We start from the raw sequence: 27945 nt of genomic DNA on the forward strand, positions 1-27945 counted from the left end.
AAAAATAAATGTTGGTATTTATACAGCGCCTTTCACATGTGAACATGTACCAAAGCGCTTTACATTTATTCCGCCGTCGTTAGAATGTGTCAGCTGCCATACAATGCCCAAGGCATGCTCATACCTTTGGGCGGCGCTCAATGGACAGTATTCATAACAGCTCCCCATTTCACACCTGGGTGGAGAGGAGTAATCGAGATAAAGTGCCTTACTCAAGGGCACAACACGATAGCGTCGCCGGGGCTCGAACCCGCAACCTTCCGATTATGAGTCCTAACCCGTTCCGCTCGGCCACCGTGCTCCCTTACAAGTTCCATTTCACTAAAATGACTTGCCCTTCTTAAATAATATGGATTTACTATAGAGACCCTTTGTAAAGTTACATGTAGTAAAAGGACAATTTGTAACTTACGAACGGTTACTTGATTTTCGAAGTGTTGAAAGTTAAGTGAAATACACACCTGTTCATACAACTTGCTAGCACTTACATTGAATGTACAGATAGAATTTTATAAAGTATGGCATAGGTAGATGCTAGCGTATACAATAGTAATAGTATTATACTGTAAACGTTCGCCTAATGGCGCTATGGGGTCCCCTGATATAACTGGAATTTTAGACACAAACTAAAAGTGCCCTCCCATAAAAATCCCACCAGCAAATAAGGGCACATACCCTTAATTCTTGTTGGGATTTTTAGAGGAGGGAGCTCTCTATTTGTACATGAAATTTACTCCAAGGCAAAAGGAACCCAGGTGCGCCATTAGGCTTAACGCTTCGATTTATATCATTGAAATTTTTGTTTTGAAATTTGTGGAAGGTTTTTTTTTTTGCAAACTTTGAAATATTATTTTTGTTAAAAATAACATAAAATTTATTTTGTAATGGTTTGTCATATACCCATCAAACAAGTGGAAGTTTCTGTAGAAAATTTTTTAGCTGTGACAATTAGGGGATTGTGACAAAAAACAAAAACAATTGGGTCAGATTGCAAATGATAAATAAAATTGATGACAAATTTTTTTACGAAAGAACATTTACTTCATTTATTATTTATAAAACAGATGGAAAAATGAAAAAAGTCTGGGTGTTCACTACCCATATCTTTATGAATATGCGGTGTACACTATCCATATCTTTGCAAGACCTATCTGGGGTATCCATTATTTCTTGTTTTTTTAAGAAATCACCCATCAAAATCTTCAAAAAGTCTGAATATAATTGAAAAGTCAGTCATGGAAAAAAAACATACTGCATTGTATTTCCTATCTCTCATGAGACCAGAGACAAAGCACCTTCCCCCTTTTTTATGCCAGTAGCTGAGTAGGCAATAAACATAAATGTGTATGTATATTTGCTTATAATTTTGCTTTGTATATTATGCCAAGTTTTATGGACATATCAATTTATTGTTAAGGTGGTAAATTTTGTAACTAATTTTGTATTTTTCTCAAAAAAACAACTACACATTGGTAACAAAAAATATGTATATTATAGGGCAAGGAATCCAATTGGCAAGTGGTTCATTATATATGTTAAGAATTGAGGTACATTCTAGTGGTACCTCTTTTCTTATCATAAATAACGTACCAATTGTTTTTAGTCACTGAAATTCCAGTGTAGTAACTGGATTCCTTACCCCTATAATATAGATAACTTATGTTACCAGTGTGTTATTATTTTTTGAGAAAAATGCAAAAATAGTCACATATTTATCAAGGGGTGTAGTACCACCTTAAGTATACATTTTATATTTTTTCCACGCACAAGTTATGCTGATCCACACATTTTCGTGTGATGCCCCCGGGTTATACCTTTGTCACTTGTATGTATCATGTGATGCCTGTGTCATATAGCCACTTGTATCATGTGATACCTGTGTCATATGATCACTTATAAGATGTTGTAAAGTTCTATTGAATTATTATGATTCACTACAAAATTATGGATAAATAAATTTCAAGCAATTAAACTGCTTATTGTGTATTTTATTTGTCTTTCCTTCCTTTTACCTCTTTTTTGTTGTTGCAAATCATAGGGTTCCCCCAGTAGCAAAATTTAAAAAAAAATTCTCCAAAATGCAAATTCTGGGTTGGTCGGGCCCGTAGAACAGGGTTTCTTTTTTATCACCTTGGCACCTATCTATCCCAGAAATGTTATGGAGGTCAAATACAAAACAATTGTGCTCTTGGCCTGGTCCCTGTGCCAGAGTTGTTCATGGCCTTTGTTTAAAATTTATAACACAAAATGATCAATAATTGTTTACTGGAATTTTTTATTTTTCAGAAAGAATCAAGTAGTCCCCAGAAACATCCATTTTTGGATATCGCCAGTGGTCCTTGTCCTAGTTTAATTGCGCAATGAGTCTCAGACTTTTTGTGACTTGGCTTAATCACATGTGCTTTGGGTATGGGGATGTGTGACAGATTAGGGTTGCTTTTTCAGCCCTTTAGCTGGTTGCAATTTCAGTTCAGAGATGGGATGTAAAATTTTCCCAAAAAAATCTGAAATTTTTTCAAGGATTGGACTAATCGAGAATGATTATGGTATATATTTAGGTGTTTTTTTTGTATTTTGGTGGGGGGAGGGAGCCAAGGTTTTGGAATCCCAGCTGCATGTCTATAAAAGTCGAGACCGTGGCCCTGCCACACATCCCACCCAACTTGTGTTGAGAATACCCCCCCCCCCAAATTGTCACAGTGATCATGGCTTGTGATTTGAAATACATAAGAAACCTCTCCTTGATGTTCAAGTTTTGTGAAAAAGTGGCCTGCTGAGGATATTTTAATTATTATTGTGTGTGTATGTGCAAAAAACCTGAGGGTACTTGATTTCTGGCTGATTACCTACCCATGCTCCATCCGAATAAAGGGAGATGGCACTCTCTCACAACGGGTATACAAATTCACTGTAGCCTCTTCTAGTCCTGGTAGTATCTAATTCACCTCTGATAGACTAATCCAATTTCACACATTCCTACACCTCAATGGCAGCCATAGCTGGGTCCCCCTTAGGTCTATTCCATCTAAAATGTGAAATGATGTGGCCTTGACGGGGATATTAAGCTGCATTCCATCACCCGTGTTACACGTAGACGAAAGAATGATGAAAGTTAACAACGCAATACAATTCAACATTGATTTTTAAGGGGATCTAATACACCCAATTGGGCAGTAAGGCTAATGAAAGTCGATTCCTAGTTTCCCGTTACCCTACTCCGCTCAAAACCAATTGCTGGCCAAATATTTCATTATTTTGAATAAAATGTTGATTTCTAACAAACTTTAACATGCCAATAAATAATTGTGGTTTTAAATATATCATAAATCTCTTTCTGTTGATTTTCAGGGATTTTCTTTGCAGTAGGAGCATGGTATATGGTTAATAATGAATTAATAATGAATACCTACTCACTTCTCTGTCCCGCGCTTTTTGATCTGCTATGATCTCATCCCGTTAAAAATATTGTGAAACTTTTGACAATCAGTTGTACAATCATCTTCATGTGGTTGTAAACTACATCTGTAAACTACAAACTGTGATTTATCACATGTATACATGGGTAGTTATTGGTTTACACCTGTAACAGATACAATAATGAAATGGTATGAAATAATGAAAAATGAAATGGTCACCTACACAGTCATGAAAAATTGTGTAACAGGAAACAAGGAATTGACTGTCATTGGCCTAACAACACCAGTTTTGTGCAGACGGGACCCAGTAATGGCCGACTGAATCCTGACCACTTTGCTCGTTGGATTCGTCTATAGTCTCCAAAGGGGTATCACACTGATTTTCTGATTCCATGCCCATCAAAGCTGGAATTTTTGATTGAACAAATGTGACTTTTTGACTTACAAAAGTCATTTTTGGTACACTTTATATTTATCATATTTGTGCACTTGGTCTTATAGGATTGACTTCACCGAAACTCCTGGCGAAAATGTTTTCATAGAAATCTATTTTTGCTAGGGGTATGTTTTTATAGAAATCTGGTCTCGCTAGGGGTATAATTTTACTTAAAACTAGTCCTGGTAGGGGTTACCTCCAGGAAACCCGGATCAAGCATGGGTACCCAGAAAATCCTTGAGACACCCCCCACAGTGACATCGCCCCGATATCTTCATAGTAGAAATCGCCATGGTAGGTTGAATCCACAGCCACCTATGACCATTTTATTCGGACCTTATGAGATGCATATTATTAGCGAAGTGACTTGACTAAGGCTACTGTATAGACGGGTAATTGATTTCTCGCTCTGTGAGCAAGCTTGTATACGACATTGCGGTCAATGGTTATACTCTCTCCACTTGAGTGAGTGCCGCTATAGCCTGCTGCGCGCTGTAGTCCATATAGGACCAACGCAATATAAAATTGAGAGTTTTGGTCAAATTTTGACTTCAAAGCGCACGGCCAATTTTCAAAGCGCACGCTAACGACTATAATATCTGTTCAACACGTATTTTCAAGTGTATGAGACCACATCTGGTTTCTTGAGAAACATTCATTTACGGGAGATATTCATCATTTTGTAACCCAGTATCCGAAGATTTTCGTCTGATATCAAAATCGTGCATAGCAATTCACGTGTATGGATCCCGTGTATTCATTTTAATGTCTCTGCTGCTCCAAATAATTATTAGCCAGGCGATGTCGGTGTGCCCCCTCTCCCCAAACAAAAAAATTACTTTACTAATAAGTAATACTTTTCACAATTGGCCCTTTTTATATTTAAATTGGACTTCGGCCTGTAAAGCACGGAGCCCCCGGACCGGAACCTCAACAAATTCAAGCAATCCAGTGCGTGCAACCCAACACACCCAAAATCGCAACTCGTGGGCACCATATGCACCATCGTCCGGCGCCAGCGCTGTCAAAATAGAAACACTGAACCCGGAAGTGGAATTATGTGTCGACTGCTTCCGATCGTGAAAGAAACTGGAACGTACTGGAAACTTAGATTTTGCCACAAATCGCAACAAGTTGGTAGTTCAAGATGTCAGATAGTGAATTAATCGATCTAATTGATTGTGTCAATTTTGCTGCAATCAAACACAAAGATCAACGGCGAAAGGACCCGAGCAAGACGCCTTACATAAATCATCCAGTTGGTAAGCTTAAAAATATCTGCTTTGACTCAGTTGTAGTAACTATTTCGAACGTTTGAGGACTTGTTCTCAAGTTGTAGAAGGTGCCATAGGGTGTCTTCAGTGTTAATTATTTTCATTATAAATGTCGCAAAATATTAATATTGACAATAATTAACAACCTGTTTCACCTCTCCATATATTCATACATTGCTGAGCTCACCTGTGTTTTCATATCATATTTTGTGGTTAAAAATGATTACAAATGTGTAATTTGCAATCATTTTTGGAGCAACGATTTCTTCGTACCGACGGCTAAGTGTGTATGTGAATGCACATTAAACACATACAAACACATACACAGCACCTGTTGGAACTCCCCGTCGGAGCGGGGAGTTTCAATTATTGGAACTGGCTTTGACTTACACTCTGTAAATCCTCCAATGAGGTCACTCACCCCCAGAGGGTAGTGAGGGCATGGCACACAGTTTTCTAGTAGTAGTCTTTTGGTGGTGTTTCTTTTAGGTGTGTTGCTACTTGTTACTTGAACTTATGAAGCTGTCAGTGCTGGTTATGTACTATGTAGACTAGATGTCGTAGATGATATAGGTCATGTCCAATTATGATCGGCAATGATTGGGGATGTAATTCCATTCAGCCCCCGATTCGGCCATGGTTCGTGGGAAGAATGATTTGTTGAAACAGTCTTTCTTGGCATATGGTCTTAAAAAGGCTTTTTTGTGTGTGTTGGAGACGGGTAGGGTGTGAGATTGGCTGCAAGAACTTTGACCAGGGCTGTCAACTCTCATGCATTGTCCGTGAGTCTCATGCATTGGGTCACTTTCTCACGGTCTCACGCCAAGGTAGTATAATCTCACGCCTAGGTAGTAAATCTCACGCAAAAAGCTGGAAAATGAGTAAAATCTTACGCATCGTCATGAATAATTTATTGCTCCTCCCCCCCCTCCGCTTTTCACATTCTCGAGCGCCGTGGCTCAAATAATCATGGTACAAAATGAACACTGGAGTCGGCAAATCCTGGTACGCCTCTGTCTAACGCCAAGCAATTACAAAAAGTTGACAGCCCTGACTTTGACGTCGCTGACTCGCCAGTATGGCCACTCAATCGTTCACAATCTTGCATCATGCAAGGTCAGCCTGGATGCTTTCCTGCATAGTTGAACTTGTAGATTGTCCCATTCAAGTCTAGTTTACTTTCTAACTTCTACCATTTTTACCCTGCTTTATGACAGTGACTAGTGTCCATTTTTAATGTATCAATTAAAGATCAATCTAACAAAAGATGTGATAGGAATAAGCACCCCAGGGTGTTAACATTTTGTAAATTATACAAAAATGAAATGTTTTACCATTCATTTTCTCAGGTGTTGCAAGAATCTTAGCAAAGGAAGCTGGAGTCAAGGATTTAGCAACACTTCAGGTAAGCATTCAAATAATTGGCCCTACCAGAACCGTAACAAGGGGAGGGGTGTGGCCCCAATCTGTCAACATTCAAAATATCTCCTAAAATTCTGCCACAATCACCTAAAATTTCCTCCATATCCACCCAGTAACTTTTACATGCATTTGAATGGTTCTGTGCTGTTTTCAGAGCATGTTATTTTATTGAAAAGGTACCCCATAAATGTGTGTGAATCAGTGGCGTAACTAGGGTTGGTAGCGCCCGGGGCAAGAAACAAAATTGGCGCCCCTTCCCCCACCCGAGAATATCTTAGGTACAGGGTGTGGGAATGGCATCGTCATTATGATATTAAAAGCGAGGCCAATTTGGCGCCCCCTAGTGGTAGCGCCCGGGGCATGTTGCCCCCTAGTTCGGCCACTGGTGTAAATAATTGAGCTGCCAAGAATTGCTAGGGACCCCTTTTGTTTTTCCAAATTTCCCCTTTATATTACCCTTCCTGATTATTGCCAACACTTATAATAGCATGTACATGCACTCAGTGTTCCAAGGATGAATGTCCCTTTTTTCTGGAGATATAATTTAATTGTTAATATTGTTAACAGTTATACAGGGGGGGGGGGGGGGCAATGGCACTCAGTCAGAACTCTTGCCATCCCCATACCTCCCAGTAAAAACCCAAAATAACAAAAAAAATCCACTTTTTGCAGCAATGAGCAATTTTCCACAAAGTTTGTCGATATTCCCCTTCCTGCAAATTCATGCAAAGTGGATGTGTTTTGTTGATTGTTCCACTATCCAATCCCAATTCTACCCTCCCTGACGGTCAAAAAATGAAAAGGGTATCTAGCCCTTTTAGGTGTGAAAAAAAAATAGTTTGAATGAAATGCAGCTATTTTTATTAAAATCAAACATAATTTTTGTTTACCTATTTACATTTGTATGTTTGACCCAGGCTGCTGTTCTGCATGATACTGTAGAGGACACGGAAACAACATTTGAAGAAATTGAGAAACAATTTGGCAAAGAGGTGCGTGATATTGTTGCAGATGTCACCGATGACAAGTCACTTCCCAAGATGGAAAGAAAACGTCTGCAGATAGAACATTCCCCACACATCTGTCCCAAAGCCAAACTTGTCAAGCTAGCCGATAAGTTGTACAATCTGCGCGATCTTGATCGTGTAATCCCAGAAGGTTGGACCAAAGAGAGGGGTCAAGAGTACTTCCAGTGGTCGTCACAAGTCGTGCAGGGTTTACGGGGATCATGTAAGGCGCTCGAGGATGAACTGGATGTTTTGTTTCAAAAACATGGTGTGGTGACAGAGACGGTATCATAGAGAGTGTTGCACAACAGGTGTCCTCACATACCCTAATGTATTGTTATGAATATGGCAGACTGCCAAATATCAATTTACCTCTTTGAAAATTCATGTTACACATGAATTCTCTATTCTCTTGAATAAACAAACAGGGGGATCAGAGCCAGAGGGCAGCAGATTAATTATTTAATGTTGATTCAGGGTGATAACTGAACAAAAGAGGGTGGCATCATTGTGTCTGTCTGTGGTGGCATACATGGTTAGTTAACTTGCATTGCCACAGTCTAATGCACCAATCCCATGTTTGCTAATTCAAGAGATTTAACAAAAAGACAAATCAATATTCAGCAGTCTGCGAAACTCATAACGATACATATAGGGCTATGTGGATGTCCAACTTAACCAAATCGTAATGGGGAGTAGTTATCTCTCAAAATTACAAAACCTCCACTTTTTGTAAGACTACAATGTAATTAACAACAGAATTTCTGTTAAACCATTTTGCAGCAAATTGAGTAATGCAAAAAATACATAATTAATTATTGAACAGTTGCTAAAAGTCAACTTTCGACATATTAATCATGACATAACTTTTCATATATTTATTATATTAGCTTGGTATACATCTTGGTATATGTTGCAGCTGTTTGTGAAGTAGTAAATAAAACCAAAGCACAAAATGAACTAGGTATCAGCCAGTTGTACCTCTGATGTTTTACTGGACAGAGGGGGTTTCTTGGTATGAAAACAATGGAACAAATAAATTTTTAAGTGAATACAGCTTAGATTCAAATGCTAAGCAGGACACATGTCTCGTCAAACCCCTTGATACCACTTAAATGACATCCTGGCACATAGTAACATACTAAATAGAGGTGATTTGTTGGAGTGTGAATGTGAGATTTTGCAGCAAAATTGACCATTTTCTCCAGAAGTAACTTTAAGTAAGGCAAATTCATTAGTTGATGGTTTAATATAAGAAAATTAATAAACAATTTTTACCATACTGTTGAGAGAACTCAAACCAAACACTTATTTTTCCATGGCATTTGTCTAATTGAACATTAGTGTGTTGAATTAATCATTCTAAAAGAAACTGATGAGCATAATTATCTGAAATTTATTGCCCAACAGCGATCTCTTTTTGCTATTGTGGCACCTGATGTGCAGATGAATTAAATGTGTGCTACTAATACTAATGCACTTACTTGTTTTGTTTTCACTGTCAAGTCTTTCATAATACTAACCGAATTTAGTGGTTTATTTTGTTAGATCACATAATATGTACTTGCAATGGATGATGAAAAAGAATGTTACGTTACGAGGGTGTCATAATGTCTAATTAAGTTCTTGTTCTACTTTAAACTGGGGGTGGGGGTGTCACTTGAAATATAAAAGTGATACACATCCTTTCAGGAGTTTTGTCAGGTGGGGCCATTCCCAGGGGGCAGGGTACTCAAGTTTGGTTTTGGTAGGGGTGTACTGCTGAGCTCTGCTGATAATTTGAAAGTGGACCCATCAATGTACCAATTTTACAAGAAATTTTGACCCATCGGTATACCAAAAGTCAAAATTTATCGGCCAAATTTAACCCAAATTGTCTTAGTTTTTACAAATTTCCCCCCACCAAATTTTGGCAAAATTTCAAAAATTTTGGGTAGATTGAGGCAAAATTCGGTCATTTTGAGTACTTTTGAGTATCCCCTCCCTGGGCCCTTGCACTATTACAGCTGAAATCCATACACCACATAGAAGAAATGACCTTAATATGGAGTCCCTGTGTGGAAGAATAAGGCTATTTTTTCCATAGGGGGTGTATGGATTTCAGCTGGAATAGCTCATTATATAGGCCTGTATTAAATGTGGCTCATGGGTAGTTATTTCATTACCATAACTCTACTCAGGATTAATTTATTGCAAGGGAATCTAAACATGCTAAACCATGAGTAGAATTCAAGATTAAGAATGTTAGTCATTTTGTTTAAGTTTGTTTTGTATAATAAAATGCTTGCTATAAAAATTACATTTTGTACCATGTTATTTTTGTATGTCCCCATATCAAAACTTAAAACAATTTTTACATGATTGTAATGTATTTTGATCAAAAATAACCGTAATATAGACCTTAGGCCTTGTGATCAGCCAATCAGGTCCATTGATGCACACATTGATGACTACTCTCTATTCCGTCTTTTTTTTTTTTTTGATTTGATCAAAAAAAATTCTTGTTTTGCCAAATGAAGAGCTAAATCTTAATCCTTTAGTTTCAAATTTCAAAGACTTGGCACAAAGTTGAAGCATTTCAAAATTTGGAGTATAAGCTATGAGTTATTTATTATTTACTTCTTTTTATGTTGATTTTGATAATTAGTAATTGGTTACAAGATAATTAGAAAATGTGCTTTCTAGAAAATATAATGCATAACCTGAAATTAGTCTTAGTCTAGTACAACTAGTCTTTGGGCTTAATTGTCACAGCATACGAAAAGCACTGTAAAAACTCTTGTTTTTGGCCCTTATTTCCAAAAATTAGCCAAATATTAAAATTTGACTTTTATTGCCAGTTGAAACTAATAACTATAAAGGATTAGGATTTAGCTATGCTTCATTTGGCAAACCAAGATAACAAATACTAATATACTTTTTTATAGAAATGTTAATGTAATTTTTTTAGGTCCCACCACTGCTCCCCTGATATTTACCCCCCATCCCTCTCCTCCCACTTAAGACTTTGACTTCAATTTACAATTTTACATGAAGACCATGGGACCATTTTCATTGAAATCGGTGCACTTGTTTTTGACCCTGGTGTGGCCAAAATAAAAACAACTGACCACCCCAATTTGGATTTTTTGCTCACAGTACAACCAGCTCAAGAAAGGTATGTTGGTTTGTTGCAGTTCAAACAAACTATACTTTTTCTGAATCATGACCAGAGGAATACTTTAATGGCATGATTTTTGACCAAATTATAAATATGAGTAATTTTAAAATTTGAACCCTGTTGTATGAAGTTTGATCCCTTGAGGTATCTGGACTCGATTCCAACTATTCCAGGGCCTGAATCCTGCTTTATTCCTGGATCTATTCAGGGCTTGATCTGTTCAGGTCTTATCCAGGTCTATTCTCTGGTCTATTCAGAATGTCATTGCGCCCTCTTGATAGTAGTTCATAATCTGCCAAAGAGCGATTTAGGTAAAAAGTACAACTCCTAAAATTCCTAAATTTAATTTCTAATTCATCTTATGAAAATCAAAATCTTTAAATAATCAGGCCATATGCAACAATCCGTATAAAATACAAGCATTTTGCAAGGGTTTTCTCTGATTATATTTGAAATATTTGATATTTTAAGATGATTTGAGAAATCAATCAATTAAGTGTTTCTAGAATTTTGTTCAATAAACAAGCAGGTGGTTTTTGGATTCATCGTGTATTTGAACCATCCGTGTTTTACGTGTGTTTGTATGGTAACTGATGCACGGCTCCATTGGTTTACATTAGCAGCTGTTTACAGTGGGTGTGTGCCTTGTAGCCTTTGCATTTTGGAACTGAGGAGCATCTGCAAAAGGGATTAAATCGTGAGTATTTGATTTTTAATTTTTAAGCTTCTGTGAAAATGCATTGACAGTGGAATAATCATTCATCATGATGATCATGATGAGCATTTCCATTACATGCATTATATTGAATGATCATGACCATGGACTCTGCATACTCATTACCAAGTACCATGACTACTGCAACAGCTCTGCAGCATTCAGCTGATGATGATGATGATGATGATTCAAAAAATAAAGCAAAATGTTCATCTATAAACCTACATTTTCTAAAATGCATAAATTATACGAACATTTCCCTTGCCCTGGCCTTGGCATATCCCTGGCATATCAATCATGGCATGATATATTGCTCAGTTTTATGCAATGTTTTTATATTCTTGTTCTTGTTGTTCCGGCATTGCTGTATTAATTATTAATAACCTGTTGTTTTCCACAATGTTCAATGTATATAATCATTAAAACAGTCTTATTGGTAGGCCTGCATTACCAACAACAACAACAACAAAAATTTATATAAAGCGCCAATATACAAAAAGTCAATTGTTGAAAGGCAGACACAAGAATTCGAGTCTGATAGGCACAGCCACTCACAGGCCACACATGTATGTATATTGCACAGTAGCTCAAGATACCCTAGCTAAAATACAGGTTTACATTTCACATTATTTTGCTGTATATTTCTTCTAGAGGTAGAAAACCTGGGTTTTTGTAATCTATTCATGACTTCAGTGACACAACTTCAAAACCCCCGATTAGACGGGATGAGCTCATGGGCCACAACAGCACCGCGATGATACAAAACTAAAGCTTGAAATATCACAAACAAATGGGCCTATGTTAATAAGTAATATAAATACAAGCTAAAACCGTTGGGGTTCGATAATGAACCCCACAAAACTAACCAAGTAGGCCTATATTGAAAATGCCATACGGCCGGGCGGTTTCACAAGTTGCTGGCTCGATGTCATCCACCACCTGATTTTTAGGATCTTTGCATCAATACATGAATATACCAATTTTTCAAGAAATTTGGACCCATCGATATATATACTAAAATTCAAAATTTTTCGGCCAAATTTAACAAAAATTGTACAAATTTTCCTCCAAATTTTGGGGAAATTTTTAAAATGTTGGCTACAGTGAGGGAAAATTGGGCTATTTTTTGAAGATAAAAAATTGTGCACCCCGACAGTTCTGTACATAGCACATCAGGCTTTATTGATCGAAAACTGTTGATGAATTCATATAGTTGGATGAAATTAGAAACGGGACGTGAAAAGGGGGTTGCACCATGCATGCTTGCAGGATGTGACTTGTGGTTAAATTAACCACAGAGTCACTTAAGGGCTGGGGTATGAATGTTTGGACAGTATTTATTGTGGGACATTAGAGCACATCAGACATATCGAATTGCATTCTGAATACGAAGAATGTCCTTCTGATCTGATATCAAATAATTTTGATTTTTTGAAATTCGCAATGTAATACACATTTTATGACAAATCATTAAAATTGATATTTTTGATATTTAACAGTACTCGAAGTAAACTTTATAAATCTGATGATTTATACTTAAAGTGTATGTAGGTGGGATTGAAAAGCCGACGATCAATTGAAAATTTTGACCTTCATTATTGAAGATATGGATTTTTTCCCAAAACACACAAAAAAAATTAGGTCTTTTGGGAAAAAAATCCATATCTTGAATATGAAAGGTCAAAATTTTCAATTGATCGTCGGCTTTTCCTCCCAGCTACATACCGGGTACACTTTAAGAATATATTATTAGATTTATAAAATTTATTTCGAGGACTGTTATGGTCGCATGTCATAAGTTGGGTACAATTTCCATTACATGGTCAAAAATGACAAAAAATATATTTTTTGATATGTTGTAAATATTGACAACCTCTAATAATTAACACCATTTTTAACCTTATCACATGCTTCATTTTTGAGATATTGCTTAATTACTAAGTAATTAATACACAGGCGTCTATGTAAATCTCAATTTTCAAATGCATTTTTCTCAAATCGGACCTCAATTACAAAAATGACTGTAATTTTTTTATTTTACATAAGAATGTCATCAGATTTGGAGGATATGTTCTCAATACATTAATGCTTCAAATGAGCTATTTCAAATAATTGTACGTATGTTAATTACATTGTGAAGGTCAATGACCTTTTTACGAGTAATTAGCGAGACGGTTATTCTATTATTGAGGAAATGAATATCAAGAAGAGAAATGTACATTAGCATGTTGCTAAAAATACTGAAATTCAACTAGGATTTCATTAAAAATGAAAAAAAAATGGAACATATAACCCTTTAAGGTGGTACTACACCCCTTGATAAATTTATGACTATTTTTGCATTTTTCTCAAAAAATAATAACACATTGGTAACAAAAGTTATGTATATTATAGGGACAAGGAATCCAATTACTTCACTGAAATTTCAGTGATTCAAGACAAGCGGTACTTTATTTATGATAAGAAAAGAGGTACCGCTAGAATGTATCTCATTTCTTAACATATATAATGAACCACTTGTCTTGAATCACTGAAATTTCGGTGAATTCCTTGCCCCTATATTAAATAATATATAACTTTTCTTACCAGTGTGTACACAAAATGTAGTTACTTTTTGAGAAAAATGCAAAATTAGTTACAAAATTTATCAGGGGGTGTAGTACCACCTTAAGTATTTTTCAAGAAATTTGGACCCATCGATATATATACTAAAATTCAAAATTTTTCGGCCAAATTTAATAAAAATTGTGACAAATTTTCCTCCAAATTTTGGGGAAATTTTTAAAATGTTGGCTACAGTGAGGGAAAATTGGGCTATTTTTTGAAGATAAAAATTGTGCACCCGACAGTTCTGTACATAGCACATCAGGCTTTATTGATCGAAAACTGTTGATGAATTCATATAGTTGGATGAAATTAGAAACGGGACGTGAAAAGGGGGTTGCACCATGCATGCTTGCAGGGATGTGACTTGTGGTTAAATTAACCACAGAGTCACTTAAGGGCTGGGGTATGAATGTTTGGACAGTATTTATTGTGGGACATTAGAGCACATCAGACATATCGAATTGCATTCTGAATACTGAAGAATGTCCTTCTGATCTGATATCAAATAATTTTGATTTTTGAAATTGCAATGTAATACACATTTTATGACAAATCATTAAAATTGATATTTTTGATATTTAACAGTACTGAAGTAAACTTTATAAATCTGATGATTTATACTTAAAGTGTATGTAGGTGGGATTGAAAAGCGACGATCAATTGAAAATTTTGACCTTTCAGTATTGAAGATATGGATTTTTTCCCCAAAACACACAAAAAATTAGGTCTTTTTGGGAAAAAAATCCATATCTTGAATATGAAAGGTCAAAATTTTCAATTGATCGTCGGCTTTTCCTCCCAGCTACATACCGGGTACACTTTAAGAATATATTATTAGATTTATAAAATTTATTTCGAGGACTGTTATGGTCGCATGTCATAAGTTGGGTACAATTTCCATTACATGGTCAAAAATGACAAAAAATATATTTTTTGATATGTTGTAAATATTGACAACCTCTAATAATTAACACCATTTTTAACCTTATCACATGCTTCATTTTTGAGATATTGCTTAATTACTAAGTAATTAATACACAGGCGTGTATGTAAATCTCAATTTTCAAATGCATTTTTCTCAAATCGGACCTCAATTACAAAAATGACTGTAATTTTTTTATTTTACGCAAGAATGTCATCAGATTTGGAGGATATGTTCTCAATACATTAATGCTTCAAATGAGCTATTTCAAATAATTGTACGTATGTTAATTACATTGTGAAGGTCAATGACCTTTTACGAGTAATTAGCTTAGACGGTTATTCTATTATTGAGGAAATGAATATCAAGAAGAGAAATGTACATTAGCATGTTGCTAAAAATACTGAAATTCAACTAGGATTTCATTAAAAATGAAAAAAATGGAACATATAACCCTTTAAGGTGGTACTACACCCCTTGATAAATTTATGACTATTTTTGCATTTTTCTCAAAAAATAATAACACATTGGTAACAAAAGTTATGTATATTATAGGGACAAGGAATCCAGTTATTACACTCGAATTTCAGTGACTCAAGACAAGCGGTACTTTATTTATGATAAGAAAAGAGGTACCGCTAGAATGTATCTCATTTCTTAACATATATAATGAACCACTTGTCTTGAATCACTGAAATTTCGTGAATTCCTTGCCCCTATATTAAATAATATATAACTTTTCTTACCAGTGTGTACACAAAATGTAGTTACTTTTTGAGAAAAATGCAAAATTAGTTACAAAATTTATCAGGGGGTGTAGTACCACCTTAAGTATTTTTCAAGAAATTTGGACCCATCGATATATATACTAAAATTCAAAATTTTTCGGCCAAATTTAACAAAAATTGTACAAATTTTCCTCCAAATTTTGGGGAAATTTTTAAAATGTTGGCTACAGTGAGGGAAAATTGGGCTATTTTTGAAGATAAAAATTGTGCACCCGACAGTTCTGTACATAGCACATCAGGCTTTATTGATCGAAAACTGTTGATGAATTCATATAGTTGGATGAAATTAGAAACGGGACGTGAAAAGGGGTTGCACCATGCATGCTTGTAGGATGTGACTTGTGGTTAAATTAACCACAGAGTCACTTAAGGGCTGGGGTATGAATGTTTGGACAGTATTTATTGTGGGACATTAGAGCACATCAGACATATCGAATTGCATTCTGAATACTGAAGAATGTCCTTCTGATCTGATATCAAATAATTTTGATTTTTGAAATTGCAATGTAATACACATTTTATGACAAATCATTAAAATTGATATTTTTGATATTTAACAGTACTGAAGTAAACTTTATAAATCTGATGATTTATACTTAAAGTGTATGTAGGTGGGATTGAAAAGCCGACGATCAATTGAAAATTTTGACCTTTCGTATTGAAGATATGGATTTTTTTCCCCAAAACACACAAAAAAATTAGGTCTTTTGGGGGAAAAAATCCATATCTTGAATATGAAAGGTCAAAATTTTCAATTGATCGTCGGCTTTTCCTCCCAGCTACATACCGGGTACACTTTAAGAATATATTATTAGATTTATAAAATTTATTTCGAGGACTGTTATGGTCGCATGTCATAAGTTGGGTACAATTTCCATTACATGGTCAAAAATGACAAAAATATATTTTTGATATGTTGTAAATATTGACAACCTCTAATAATTAACACCATTTTTAACCTTATCACATGCTTCATTTTTGAGATATTGCTTAATTACTAAGTAATTAATACACAGGCGTCTATGTAAATCTCAATTTTCAAATGCATTTTTCTCAAATCGGACCTCAATTACAAAAATGACTGTAATTTTTTTATTTTACGCAAGAATGTCATCAGATTTGGAGGATATGTTCTCAATACATTAATGCTTCAAATGAGCTATTTCAAATAATTGTAACGTATGTTAATTACATTGTGAAGGTCAATGACCTTTTACGAGTAATTAGCTTAGACGGTTATTCTATTATTGAGGAAATGAATATCAAGAAGAGAAATGTACATTAGCATGTTGCTAAAAATACTATAATTCAACTAGGATTTCATTAAAAATGAAAAAAATGGAACATATAACCCTTTAGGTGGTACTACACCCTTGATAAATTTATGACTATTTTTGCATTTTTCTCAAAAAATAATAACACATTGGTAACAAAAGTTATGTATATTATAGGGACAAGGAATCCAATTACTACACTGGAATTTCAGTGTCAAGACAAGCGGTACTTTATTTATGATAAGAAAAGAGGTACCGCTAGAATGTATCTCATTTCTTAACATATATAATGAACCACTTGTCTTGAATCACTGAAATTTCGGTGAATTCCTTGCCCCTATATTAAATAATATATAACTTTTCTTACCAGTGTGTACACAAAATGTAGTTACTTTTTGAGAAAAATGCAAAATTAGTTACAAAATTTATCAGGGGGTGTAGTACCACCTTAAGTATTTTTCAAGAAATTTGGACCCATCGATATATATACTAAAATTCAAAATTTTTCGGCCAAATTTAACAAAAATTGTACAAATTTTCCTCCAAATTTTGGGGAAATTTTTAAAATGTTGGCTACAGTGAGGGAAAATTGGGCTATTTTTTGAAGATAAAAATTGTGCACCCGACAGTTCTGTACATAGCACATCAGGCTTTATTGATCGAAAACTGTTGATGAATTCATATAGTTGGATGAAATTAGAAACGGGACGTGAAAAGGGGTTGCACCATGCATGCTTGCAGGATGTGACTTGTGGTTAAATTAACCACAGAGTCACTTAAGGGCTGGGGTATGAATGTTTGGACAGTATTTATTGTGGGACATTAGAGCACATCAGACATATCGAATTGCATTCTGAATACGAAGAATGTCCTTCTGATCTGATATCAAATAATTTTGATTTTTTGAAATTCGCAATGTAATGTACACATTTTATGACAAATCATTAAAAATTGATATTTTTGATTTTTTACAGTACTCTAAGTAAACTTTATAAATCTGATGATTTATACTTAAAGTGTATGTAGGTGGGATTGAAAACCCGACGATCAATTGAAAATTTTGACCTTTCATTATTGAAGATATGGATTTTTTCCCCAAAACACACAAAAAATTAGGTCTTTTGGGGAAAAATCCATATCTTGAATATGAAAGGTCAAAATTTTCAATTGATCGTCGGCTTTTCCTCCCAGCTACATACCGGGTACACTTTAAGAATATATTATTAGATTTATAAAATTTATTTCGAGGACTGTTATGGTCATATGTCATAAGTTGGGTACAATTTCCATTACATGGTCAAAAATGACAAAAAATATATTTTTTGATATGTTGTAAATATTGACAACCTCTAATAATTAACACCATTTTTAACCTTATCACATGCTTCATTTTTGAGATATTGCTTAATTACTAAGTAATTAATACACAGGCGTCTATGTAAATCTCAATTTTCAAATGCATTTTTCTCAAATCGGACCTCAATTACAAAAATGACTGTAATTTTTTTTATTTTATGCAAGAATGTCATCAGATTTGGAGGATATGTTCTCAATACATTAATGCTTCAAATGAGCTATTTCAAATAATTGTACGTATGTTAATTACATTGTGAAGGTCAATGACCTTTTTACGAGTAATTAGCGAGACGGTTATTCTATTATTGAGGAAATGAATATCAAGAAGAGAAATGTACATTAGCATGTTGCTAAAAATACTGAAATTCAACTAGGATTTCATTAAAAATGAAAAAAAATGGAACATATAACCCTTTAAGGTGGTACTACACCCCTTGATAAATTTATGACTATTTTTGCATTTTTCTCAAAAAATAATAACACATTGGTAACAAAAGTTATGTATATTATAGGGACAAGGAATCCAGTTACTACACTCGAATTTCAGTGACTCAAGACAAGCGGTACTTTATTTATGATAAGAAAAGAGGTACCGCTAGAATGTATCTCATTTCTTAACATATATAATGAACCACTTGTCTTGAATCACTGAAATTTCGGTGAATTCCTTGCCCCTATATTAAATAATATATAACTTTTCTTACCAGTGTGTACACAAAATGTAGTTACTTTTTGAGAAAAATGCAAAATTAGTTACAAAATTTATCAGGGGGTGTAGTACCACCTTAAGTAGTCAGTAATTGTTTTAGTTGTACAAATTCAACATTCAAAGCTGTCAAAACATCATACCCTCGCTAGATTTGATAAAGTAACCAAAAGTTTTGACTTGCTGACATGTGAATTTTCACATAGGCCCTATTGCACACTCCCGCATCCGCCTGCTCCACATCCGCCTGCTCCTCCACCCCTGGCATTTTTCATTTCAACTGATGTGATTTTTTTACTGAATAATGTATAATTATATGCTTCAGTAGATTGAAAGAGTATAAAATTAGGCTTAAAATGAGGTATGAACCACTGCTGCAGGATATGGGGTTACGGAAAGCCAATCAAATTTGTATCACAATTTTCAGAAAAGTGTAATCCCTCCACCCTTTTTGCATACCCAACTTATGACATGCGACCTTATATCAAAATTTGAAAAATATCAAATTTTATAATTTGTCATAAAATTTGTATTATATCGTGATTTTCAAAAATGAAAATTATTTGATATCAGAAAGACATGCTTCAGTATTCAGAATGCCATTTGATACGTCTGAGGTGCTCTCATGTCCCATAAAAAATACTGTCGAAACGCCATAAACACTCATTCCAGTTCCCTTAATAACATTAACATTATGACCTGCAGCTCATTATACAAATTCAATGCATTTTGAAATCGTACAAATAGAGTACCCGGTATGGCATGAACACAAATTCGCTTTGCCTATAAAAACACAAACAATTTTTTTTTTGTAGGTCAACCATGAATGATCCAAGCATTTAGCTTTAGGTCCAGGGACAATCCAAACCCCCCAAAATAAATAACCTAACCTTAAAAAACAATATTTTGTATTTTCTCGGGTAACCTGGGCAGGGAATTTCCTGCCCGGGTAATGTAATCTCGGGTGGGAACAGGGGCGGATCCAGGAATTTTCAATAGAGGGGGCGCCGAGCCACCACCGCCGCTGCTGCGGCTCGGCGCCCACACAAAGTCAGGCGCCGCTCTGCAAAAATACACAGAGTCAGGCGCCGATCTGCAAAAAATAGAGGGGGCGCGCGCCGGGTGCGCCCCCCTCTAAATCCGCCACTGGGGAACCCGCAAGCCCGCCCGTAAATCCCTGACTTAGTCCATTTAATGCAAAATAAAATTGGAAATTCTGGAAAAAATGTTGATTTTGGAAGACCAGATCAAGTAACCTTTTTAAAGGCTTTGCAGGTCTGGCATGTTGTAAAAGCTAATAAAAATTAAAGTAAGGATTTCAATTTAATGTATTTGTCTATCACATTTATCTTCCTCATCAGTGTTATCACTAGTATTAAAATGTAGGTCAAAGATTAAAAGCAATTATGCCTAATAGAAGTGTACATAATAGTGCTTTCAACAGCTTCATATGCAGGGTCAATATCAAAAAGTACATAGAGATCAGGCTGAAATTATTATGATCCAACAGTCTAGGTGATATAATAAGAGGTCTGATGCCTGTAAATAATAAGCTTACCTACTAAAAGCTTACCATTGTATTGGTTTGAATGCATGCGCTCAATTGAATACCTGAGTGGAAGAAGGGCCCAACTCCAATTTTTTACAAAAATGAGTTTGACCCAACATTCTATTGCCAACAGACTGTTCTTCCTTGTGTGTGAAAGATGAGTCAAAATCCACTCTCCAAATAGTCTTCCATGTACACTTAATCATGGTTTTATGGAAGAAAGGCCCAACTCCATGGAGTTGGGCCCTTCTTCCACAAATATTGGAATATAAGAGAAATTTTGTTCACCCATGAAATCTGCTTTTCACTACAATAAACTTTCTTGCTAACATATTACATGCTTCTACTTGTGCAATTAATGGATAATTATCAAATTTCTGTGGCTATTTATACCATATCTGCTCACGGAACTGGCACTTACAGTATATTAGTGGAAGAAGGGCCCAACTCCAGCTCAGTATTAAGACCTGTACCGTTGCCATGGAAACATCATATTTAATTTCGAATGTATGTAGTATTGTATGTTCATGTATTAAAGGTCCTCTGAAGATGAAAACATTCTGTCTATAAAACTTTTCCAAATATTAAGTTTTTTCTTAATATCTCAAAAACAGTTTTGATGGAGTTGGGCCCTTCTTCCACTCAGGTATTCAATTGTAAAATTAATTAATATATATTTTGGCAAACCACCAAATGTCATCTAAGGTCGCAGGTTCATTAAATTGGTAGGTGTGTTCAAAATGAAAATTAGATATTTTGCACTGGCAGTAATTTGGTTGTCTTGTGGGAACAATATAGGCCTATAGCTCCTGCACTTTAAATTTGTTGTCATACATGTAGGAAGGTTCACTTAATAAATTTGCCTTTTTTTTGTCCACAAAAGTTCAGCAAAGTTTAAGTACTGTAGTTCCTTCACCTTTCATCAAACCAACCACGAGTTGTTTAGCAATCAAGGGGAAATTAGTCTTGTATCGGCTGTGTCGCTATTGATTTAGGGTCCTAAAGTTGCCTCAAAATTGTTTCTTGTTTTATTATGATTATTATTTATCAGCATTTGAAGAGCTCAGTTTCAAAACCCCTTACATCCACTTCAGAAATTTTGAGAAAACATTAATAAATCATCAAAAAAATCATTGATAAGGGGGTCTGCAACAAAAGCAGTTTTTAGCGGGATGCCTGGGTAGGATGAGCATCCCGCCAAAAACTGCTTTTGTTGCAAACCCTCAAATGTCAGTGATTTTTTGATGTTTTCTCAAAATTGCTCAAGTGGATGTAAGGGGTTTTGAAACTAAGCTTTTCATTTGATGAATTTCCGAAAACTTGTTCAATCAGAATCAAAGATTTCCATCAAAATGTAGCATTTTTGATCGAAAAATCTAGAAATTTTCCCTTGAATCTGATCCTGTAACAAAATAGCTCATTTTAATGGAATATTTAGAGAGTGCTTTAAGGGATCAGATATCAACGTTTGGACAGTAGGCCTATTTTTTGTGAGACATGAGTGCACATCAGACATATTGAATTGCATTCTAATTTTTTACGAGGATTTTTGAAATTGGCGATATAAAACACATTTTATGGCAAATTATTCAGAATTTATATTTTTTTATTTTTCAAATTTTAACACTCCTCAAAGTAAAATTTAAAAATCTTCCGAAAAGTGTATGTAGCTGTGAGGAAAAGCTGACAATCGTTTGAAAATTTTGGCCTTCCATATTGTTCTCCAAAAGACCTAAATTGTTTTAGGTCCCCCTTTTTAATTCACTCATAATTATTGGAAATATAGTTTTTCATGATGTTACCAATGGTTACATAGGATATGGAGCTGTCAAAAATCCACATTCTCCCTTTCATTTCTTTGCATGTGTATCCAATTTTATTTGCACAAGCGGCTGCTCAATAGGGCAATAAATAATTTCATGTAATAACCCTTTATGACACTTGTATGATAATGAAATAGACACAGTCATTAATAACACATATTTCAAGGTCTGATGATATCTAATCTGGTATCAAATTGTGGTATAGTGACTTGCATGAAATAGGTGTACATGTATAAATGCAAATGTTGCCCATGCAAATTGGCAAATTATTTATTTTTATAGCTGACAACAATTATATGATAGTTTATATAAAATATTTATGCAACTTTGTCAGGGGAGGAGGAAGTCACAAGGCATAGAAATTAATTAGTCCTAATTTATAATCATGTCAATCCATCGGAGGGGGGGGGGACATCATAAATTTTTGGTGGGTACGGGGATACGCTACCCTGGAATATTGAGGCGGTGGTCCCGGGGGCGGTGGTCTTTGGGAGCAGAAGTCGTACCAGAAAAAGGTCTTTTGGAGCTGTGATCAAGTAAAAAGGGGTCTTTTGGAGCTGCGAACAGTCAATATCAAGGGTCTTTGGCTTTTTGTTGTTTTTAAATGACCTGTAAAAAAACCCTAGAAATGTGAGGAATGAGCAATTTAATTAGGGCAAAATTGATCTCTTTGGAGCTCTATTTTGGCCAAATTTAGGAGTTCTTTTGGAGCTGCCAAATCCAAAAAAAAAAAAACAGGGGGGGGTATTTGATAATTGATCACAAAAGTTATTTTTCATCAAATTTTATATCAAATTTAGTATCCCGTTGTTGATAAAAGTGTTTTTTATGTTCTATCATTTCTCCTGAAAAAATGTGCACCCTTAATTCATGTTAGTGATGTTACCATGGTTACTGCTGTGTGTGTTACCAATATTTTGATCACATATGTTAAATGTCGAACCTCTACATACAAAACATACAGTATACGACTTTTGAACCAGGTACTGTTGATGCATCTATAAATTCATGCAATGATAGCAGATGATAGATGCTGAGACCTGAATTTATTGATTAACTGGTAATGATATAATGCAAACCTTTACATGTAAATGAAGGCATGAATTGTACACAAAAAGTATCATTACACTTGAACATGAGGCACTTTTAAACAAAATAAATGGATAGAAATTTCTACTGTGTAGGCCTATGTGATTTTAATTTCTTCGTGAATTGTCTGTTTTTGTGGCGCCCTCTACGGAGGGGCCACATAATATAGGCATGTACTTTGTGAATAGCTTCTAATTTCACTCTTGCTAGATTTACTCCTTAATTGTTTTGCTAAAATTATGCCCAGCTCAGAAATAAAACCACAATATGCTAGGATTTTATTTTATTATTGTTTTCTGATATGCACGGCAGCACGGGATAAAATGATGTGTGTATATTCTTTGTTTAAAATACAAAATTAATGGACTTATAAAAACACCAAATAACCCGTGACCTTTGTATGGTTTAAACCAGTTTACCGCCTCTTTATAGAACCCGATAGACGGTGACATTTGACAATTCTAATTATGTATGTTTTGAACATGTTTGCACATGAACTAGTTGTTTACAGTGTGAAGAATCTACAACATGCTCATCTATCAGGGCACAGTTCTTTAACCCCAATACATGTGTGCATTCATTGAATGACCTTTGAAAATGTGAGTACAAAAACTCATACTTTGCAACTTAAGGTCAAATTTTGCACTATGATTGTTTAATTGAGGTTATTGATAATATGCCACTGGATGAGGCCATTGTGGTCCATAGTGATTGCACGCTGTGCACCTAATCCTTAAACCAACACCAATTAATTATAGTTGACCAACACAACCACTGACCAATCATGAAATCACTAATTGGTTTATGACTTTATGTGCTTGAATCGACTGCTAACTGATTGTGACCAAAGATATTAGAAGCTCAGTATCTTTGTGGTGACTATCTCTGATAAAAACATTAATTAACGAAAATCAGTTCTGGTCAGCAGAGAAAGGAATAAATTCGGAAGACATGACTGTGTTGAAGGTCAGAAGTGTATTTGCAAAATAATATTCATTGTAATGCCTAACTGCTGGGAAGGGTTCCTAGCAAGGTTAACTGAAAGAAACCCCACTGGCTATTTTGTCTGTTTAAAATAGAGTTCTATGGCGTAATTTTGTTATTTATTAATTAATTTTTAGCAGAATTAATAACATAAAAATGGGCTGTGCCCGTTTCATGAAGAATAACGATCGATCTTACCCTTGATTTAACAGGCCTGTCAATTTCTTGGTATTGTTTGATATGAAAGGAGGGTATGTTTTGTATTAGTTTAAGTATTTCCTAGCCTCTCTTAGCCACATGGTTGGCTACAAAAGACACAGAGTATACCTTAGGATAAACTGGCATGAGTGCGCCGACCCCAAGTTTTCAACATTTCAGGATTGTTTCTGGACGGAGGTCGGGTGAAAAACGAAATTACGTTTACATGACTTTGTCGAAATGCGTCGTGTGACAAGAATGAGTGTATAGATGACTAGGGGAAGCTTACTTATTTGTGTCTTCTAGTTATCCATCATATACCCTAGGCCCTGCATAACTAAATTCAACAATAGTTAATATCCAAAGCAATATCCTCACTACAATAGGCTCCCAAAACAGAACTCCGACCCCACATAAACGCAAATTGACACGAAAGCCCCATTCCATGAAGCATTCCCCTCGCAATCGATCCTATTCTACTCTTCCCTAAAAAAATCATTATAATACCAAATCTAATCACCATGGAATTCACCATATCCCGTCCAGCTCACATTGGGCGCCACATTCCTTTTTTAAAGGAATTTTTATTATTGACAAAAAGGTATAATTCCCAAAATGACAAATTTCCATGACATGCTTTCAAACAGTCAGCCAAAGCCTCTCAAATCATCGTACCCTGTAATCTTGCTCAAAAGAGGCGGTGCTTATTACACGGACCATGGTTTTTTGCTATCGGAAAGCAAAGAATGAACAAAAAAGGAGAGAAGATGAACAAAGAAGTCACTTGGTACCGCAGGGATTTGAACCTGGTCCCCCCTCGGGTGCCACACACAAGATCACCCCTACTCGCCTTCACCGACAACCGTGGACCCTTTTTGTGTGTGTGGTTGTTAACAGTGAAACCGTGGACCCACACACACAGACATATCATAATCCAAACGTGGACTTCTTTGATATTTCACCGCTAACCGTGTTCCTGGTATTACACCTACCATAGAGGACCCTACCCCATATGCAAAGTTATGCTGTATAGCACCCTCTGCCGCTGTCCTACGAACGTGGACGTCCACGTTTCGCAGTTTCTGGTTTTTCACTACATAAGTGTGGACTCAAAGTCCACGTTTGTAGGTGAAAACAGGCGCACCAACTGGTAGCCACAGGGGCTTTGCTGGCCGATTCTGTGCGTATGTGACAAAGGATGATTGCATCATTTCTTGTAAGATTTATCTAGAGGTGTTCTAAGGGTTAATAAGTAAAGTAGTAAATTTATATTTTTTAATCTTTCCCGAATCAAGGTGAATTGAAATAAATGAGTTGTCAAAATGTGCAGCATGCATTGATTGTCTTATTCAGTGTTGATTTCATACATTATAGTGTAACAATTCTAATATAGTGCATTCACTTTAGAATAGAATGTTCCAACTGGTTATTTTATGGTAAAATGTGGGATCAAAATATTTAGAGTGTGGCATATATGTGCAGAAATATAGGCATTGAAGCTCAAATTTAGGGCCTATATTATGTAAAACTTAACAAGTATGGCCAGATTGATGAGCAACAACTTGTCGTTAGCTGAGCATGCACATTGCACACAATTAAGGATCAGGGTCCATCATGCATTACAGATGAATGGACATCATAAACTATATAGTAAGGATTGGCTTCATATAGAGTAGATGTAGGTAATAATCGGCCTGGTGTGGTGGTAGATAATAATCATCAGCACCAGCATTAGCTTATGGCTGTATGAATATGTTTAATAATTTGCACTTTAAAGGTTGGTTGACCTCACTCTGAGATTTATTATTAGATGGCCAATTAATTTCATCCTTGAATTCATACATATAATTGTAGACCTCACTGAACAAATAATAATCGTTCCCCAGAGTAGGCCAGTGCAACATAAACGTTGAAAAAAACCACAAAAAAACCCAGTGCATCCGGCCGGATTCGAACCGGTGACCGTCATATTACCAGCATGATGCTCTAACCAACTGAGCTAAGGAGGCACGTTGGAGAAGAGCGGAAGATATAAATCTATAGATATTAGGTTTGAATGATGTTCGTCGCATTCCTATCGAAAGGCAATTTATAACAAATACTCAAAGTCACATAAATATGAAAATTATTATACTAGACCTCACTCTATTGAAAACAGCATGAAAAGATTGGAAAATGCCCCTTTAAATTCAAGGCTTTTTATTTTTATTTTTGTGACTGGAATTGTCAGAAAATATGCACAATAAGGATTTTTTCTCCAAATTGCCACCAAAATTGGCCAATTGTAAACTTGAATTGGCGAAAATTATTTGTTAATTCTTTAATACTGAGTGTGTCAAAGTCCCAACTCACGATGGCGTAAATTCACATGCCAGTCACGCATTACGCAACACGTAACTAGCTTAAAAGTACAGAGCCCAACTGCGTGTACACCATTCTATATCAATATATGAAGAGCTCTGTTTCAAAAGCCCTTGCATGATTGCATCCACTTTTGGCTGAAATTGAGTTATTGACATGACATTATAGCGTGGGTAAAAATACACATTTTGGTGGTTGTTTGACCTTCATACCACTTTCCCTTCCGGAGATATTGTATATTTCCGTGGGAAATCTTAGGGAATTTCCGAAATCTGAACTTAAAATGAATATAGAATTGCTTTGTTTTAATTTTTTTGATGTATAATAGTAGCCTGGAATGTTCTTTACCTATTAAAACCAAAACGAACTGTTTTTGGGTCACTATGTTTGAAAAATTCATTTTAATTAACAAAAGGTGTAGCTTCGGAAATATCCAAAAAATGCCATTTTCCCGAATTTAATTAAAAATTCATAATTAAAAAAGTAAATGAGATATTTCAATTTTTCTTTTTGATTTTGAAAGCATTAGTCAAGTTACATAAAGTAGTGCAAATAAATGGGCTCAAATTTGATTGCAAAGGTGGTTTTTAGAAAAGGGGTAAATTTATTTTGTTGCTAAACCCCTTACATCCACAAAAGGTGCAACATAAAAGAAATAATAAAAAAAAATAGGAAGGCTTGAAAATTGTACCAAACCTATTCTTTTAGTTCTATTCATTAACACTTTATCCAAATTCAAATTGAATCAAATCGAACAGGTAATACTTGCACAATTAAAAAAAGCTGTTTTACTCAAAAAGTCAAAAGTGGATGTAAGGGGTTTTGCAACAAAGCTCTTCATGATGTTATGTTACAAGT

At 35.3% G+C, this 27945-nt stretch overlaps 2 protein-coding genes across 2 annotated transcripts in view; both read left to right on the plus strand.

Annotated features, from left to right (window-relative positions):
* Positions 1-4888: 4888 nt before the first annotated feature.
* LOC140142452 (guanosine-3',5'-bis(diphosphate) 3'-pyrophosphohydrolase MESH1-like) lies at positions 4889-8844 on the plus strand. The gene is made up of 3 exons (XM_072164432.1): positions 4889-5114; positions 6476-6531; positions 7466-8844. The coding sequence occupies exons 1-3, from the start codon at positions 5000-5002 to the stop codon at positions 7847-7849; spliced, it is 555 nt and encodes a 184-aa protein (XP_072020533.1). The 5' UTR covers positions 4889-4999; the 3' UTR covers positions 7850-8844.
* A 2411-nt stretch (positions 8845-11255) lies between these two features.
* The window catches only part of LOC140142453 (coronin-2B-like), a 116381-nt gene continuing 99691 nt past the window's right edge, over positions 11256-27945 (plus strand). The window contains exon 1 of the mRNA XM_072164436.1: positions 11256-11412. The gene's annotated coding sequence lies outside the window, so the exon portion shown is untranslated. The remainder of the gene's footprint in view (positions 11413-27945) is intronic.

This window comes from Amphiura filiformis, chromosome 20 (genome assembly GCF_039555335.1).
Source record: "Amphiura filiformis chromosome 20, Afil_fr2py, whole genome shotgun sequence".
Lineage (NCBI taxonomy): Eukaryota > Metazoa > Echinodermata > Ophiuroidea > Amphilepidida > Amphiuridae > Amphiura > Amphiura filiformis.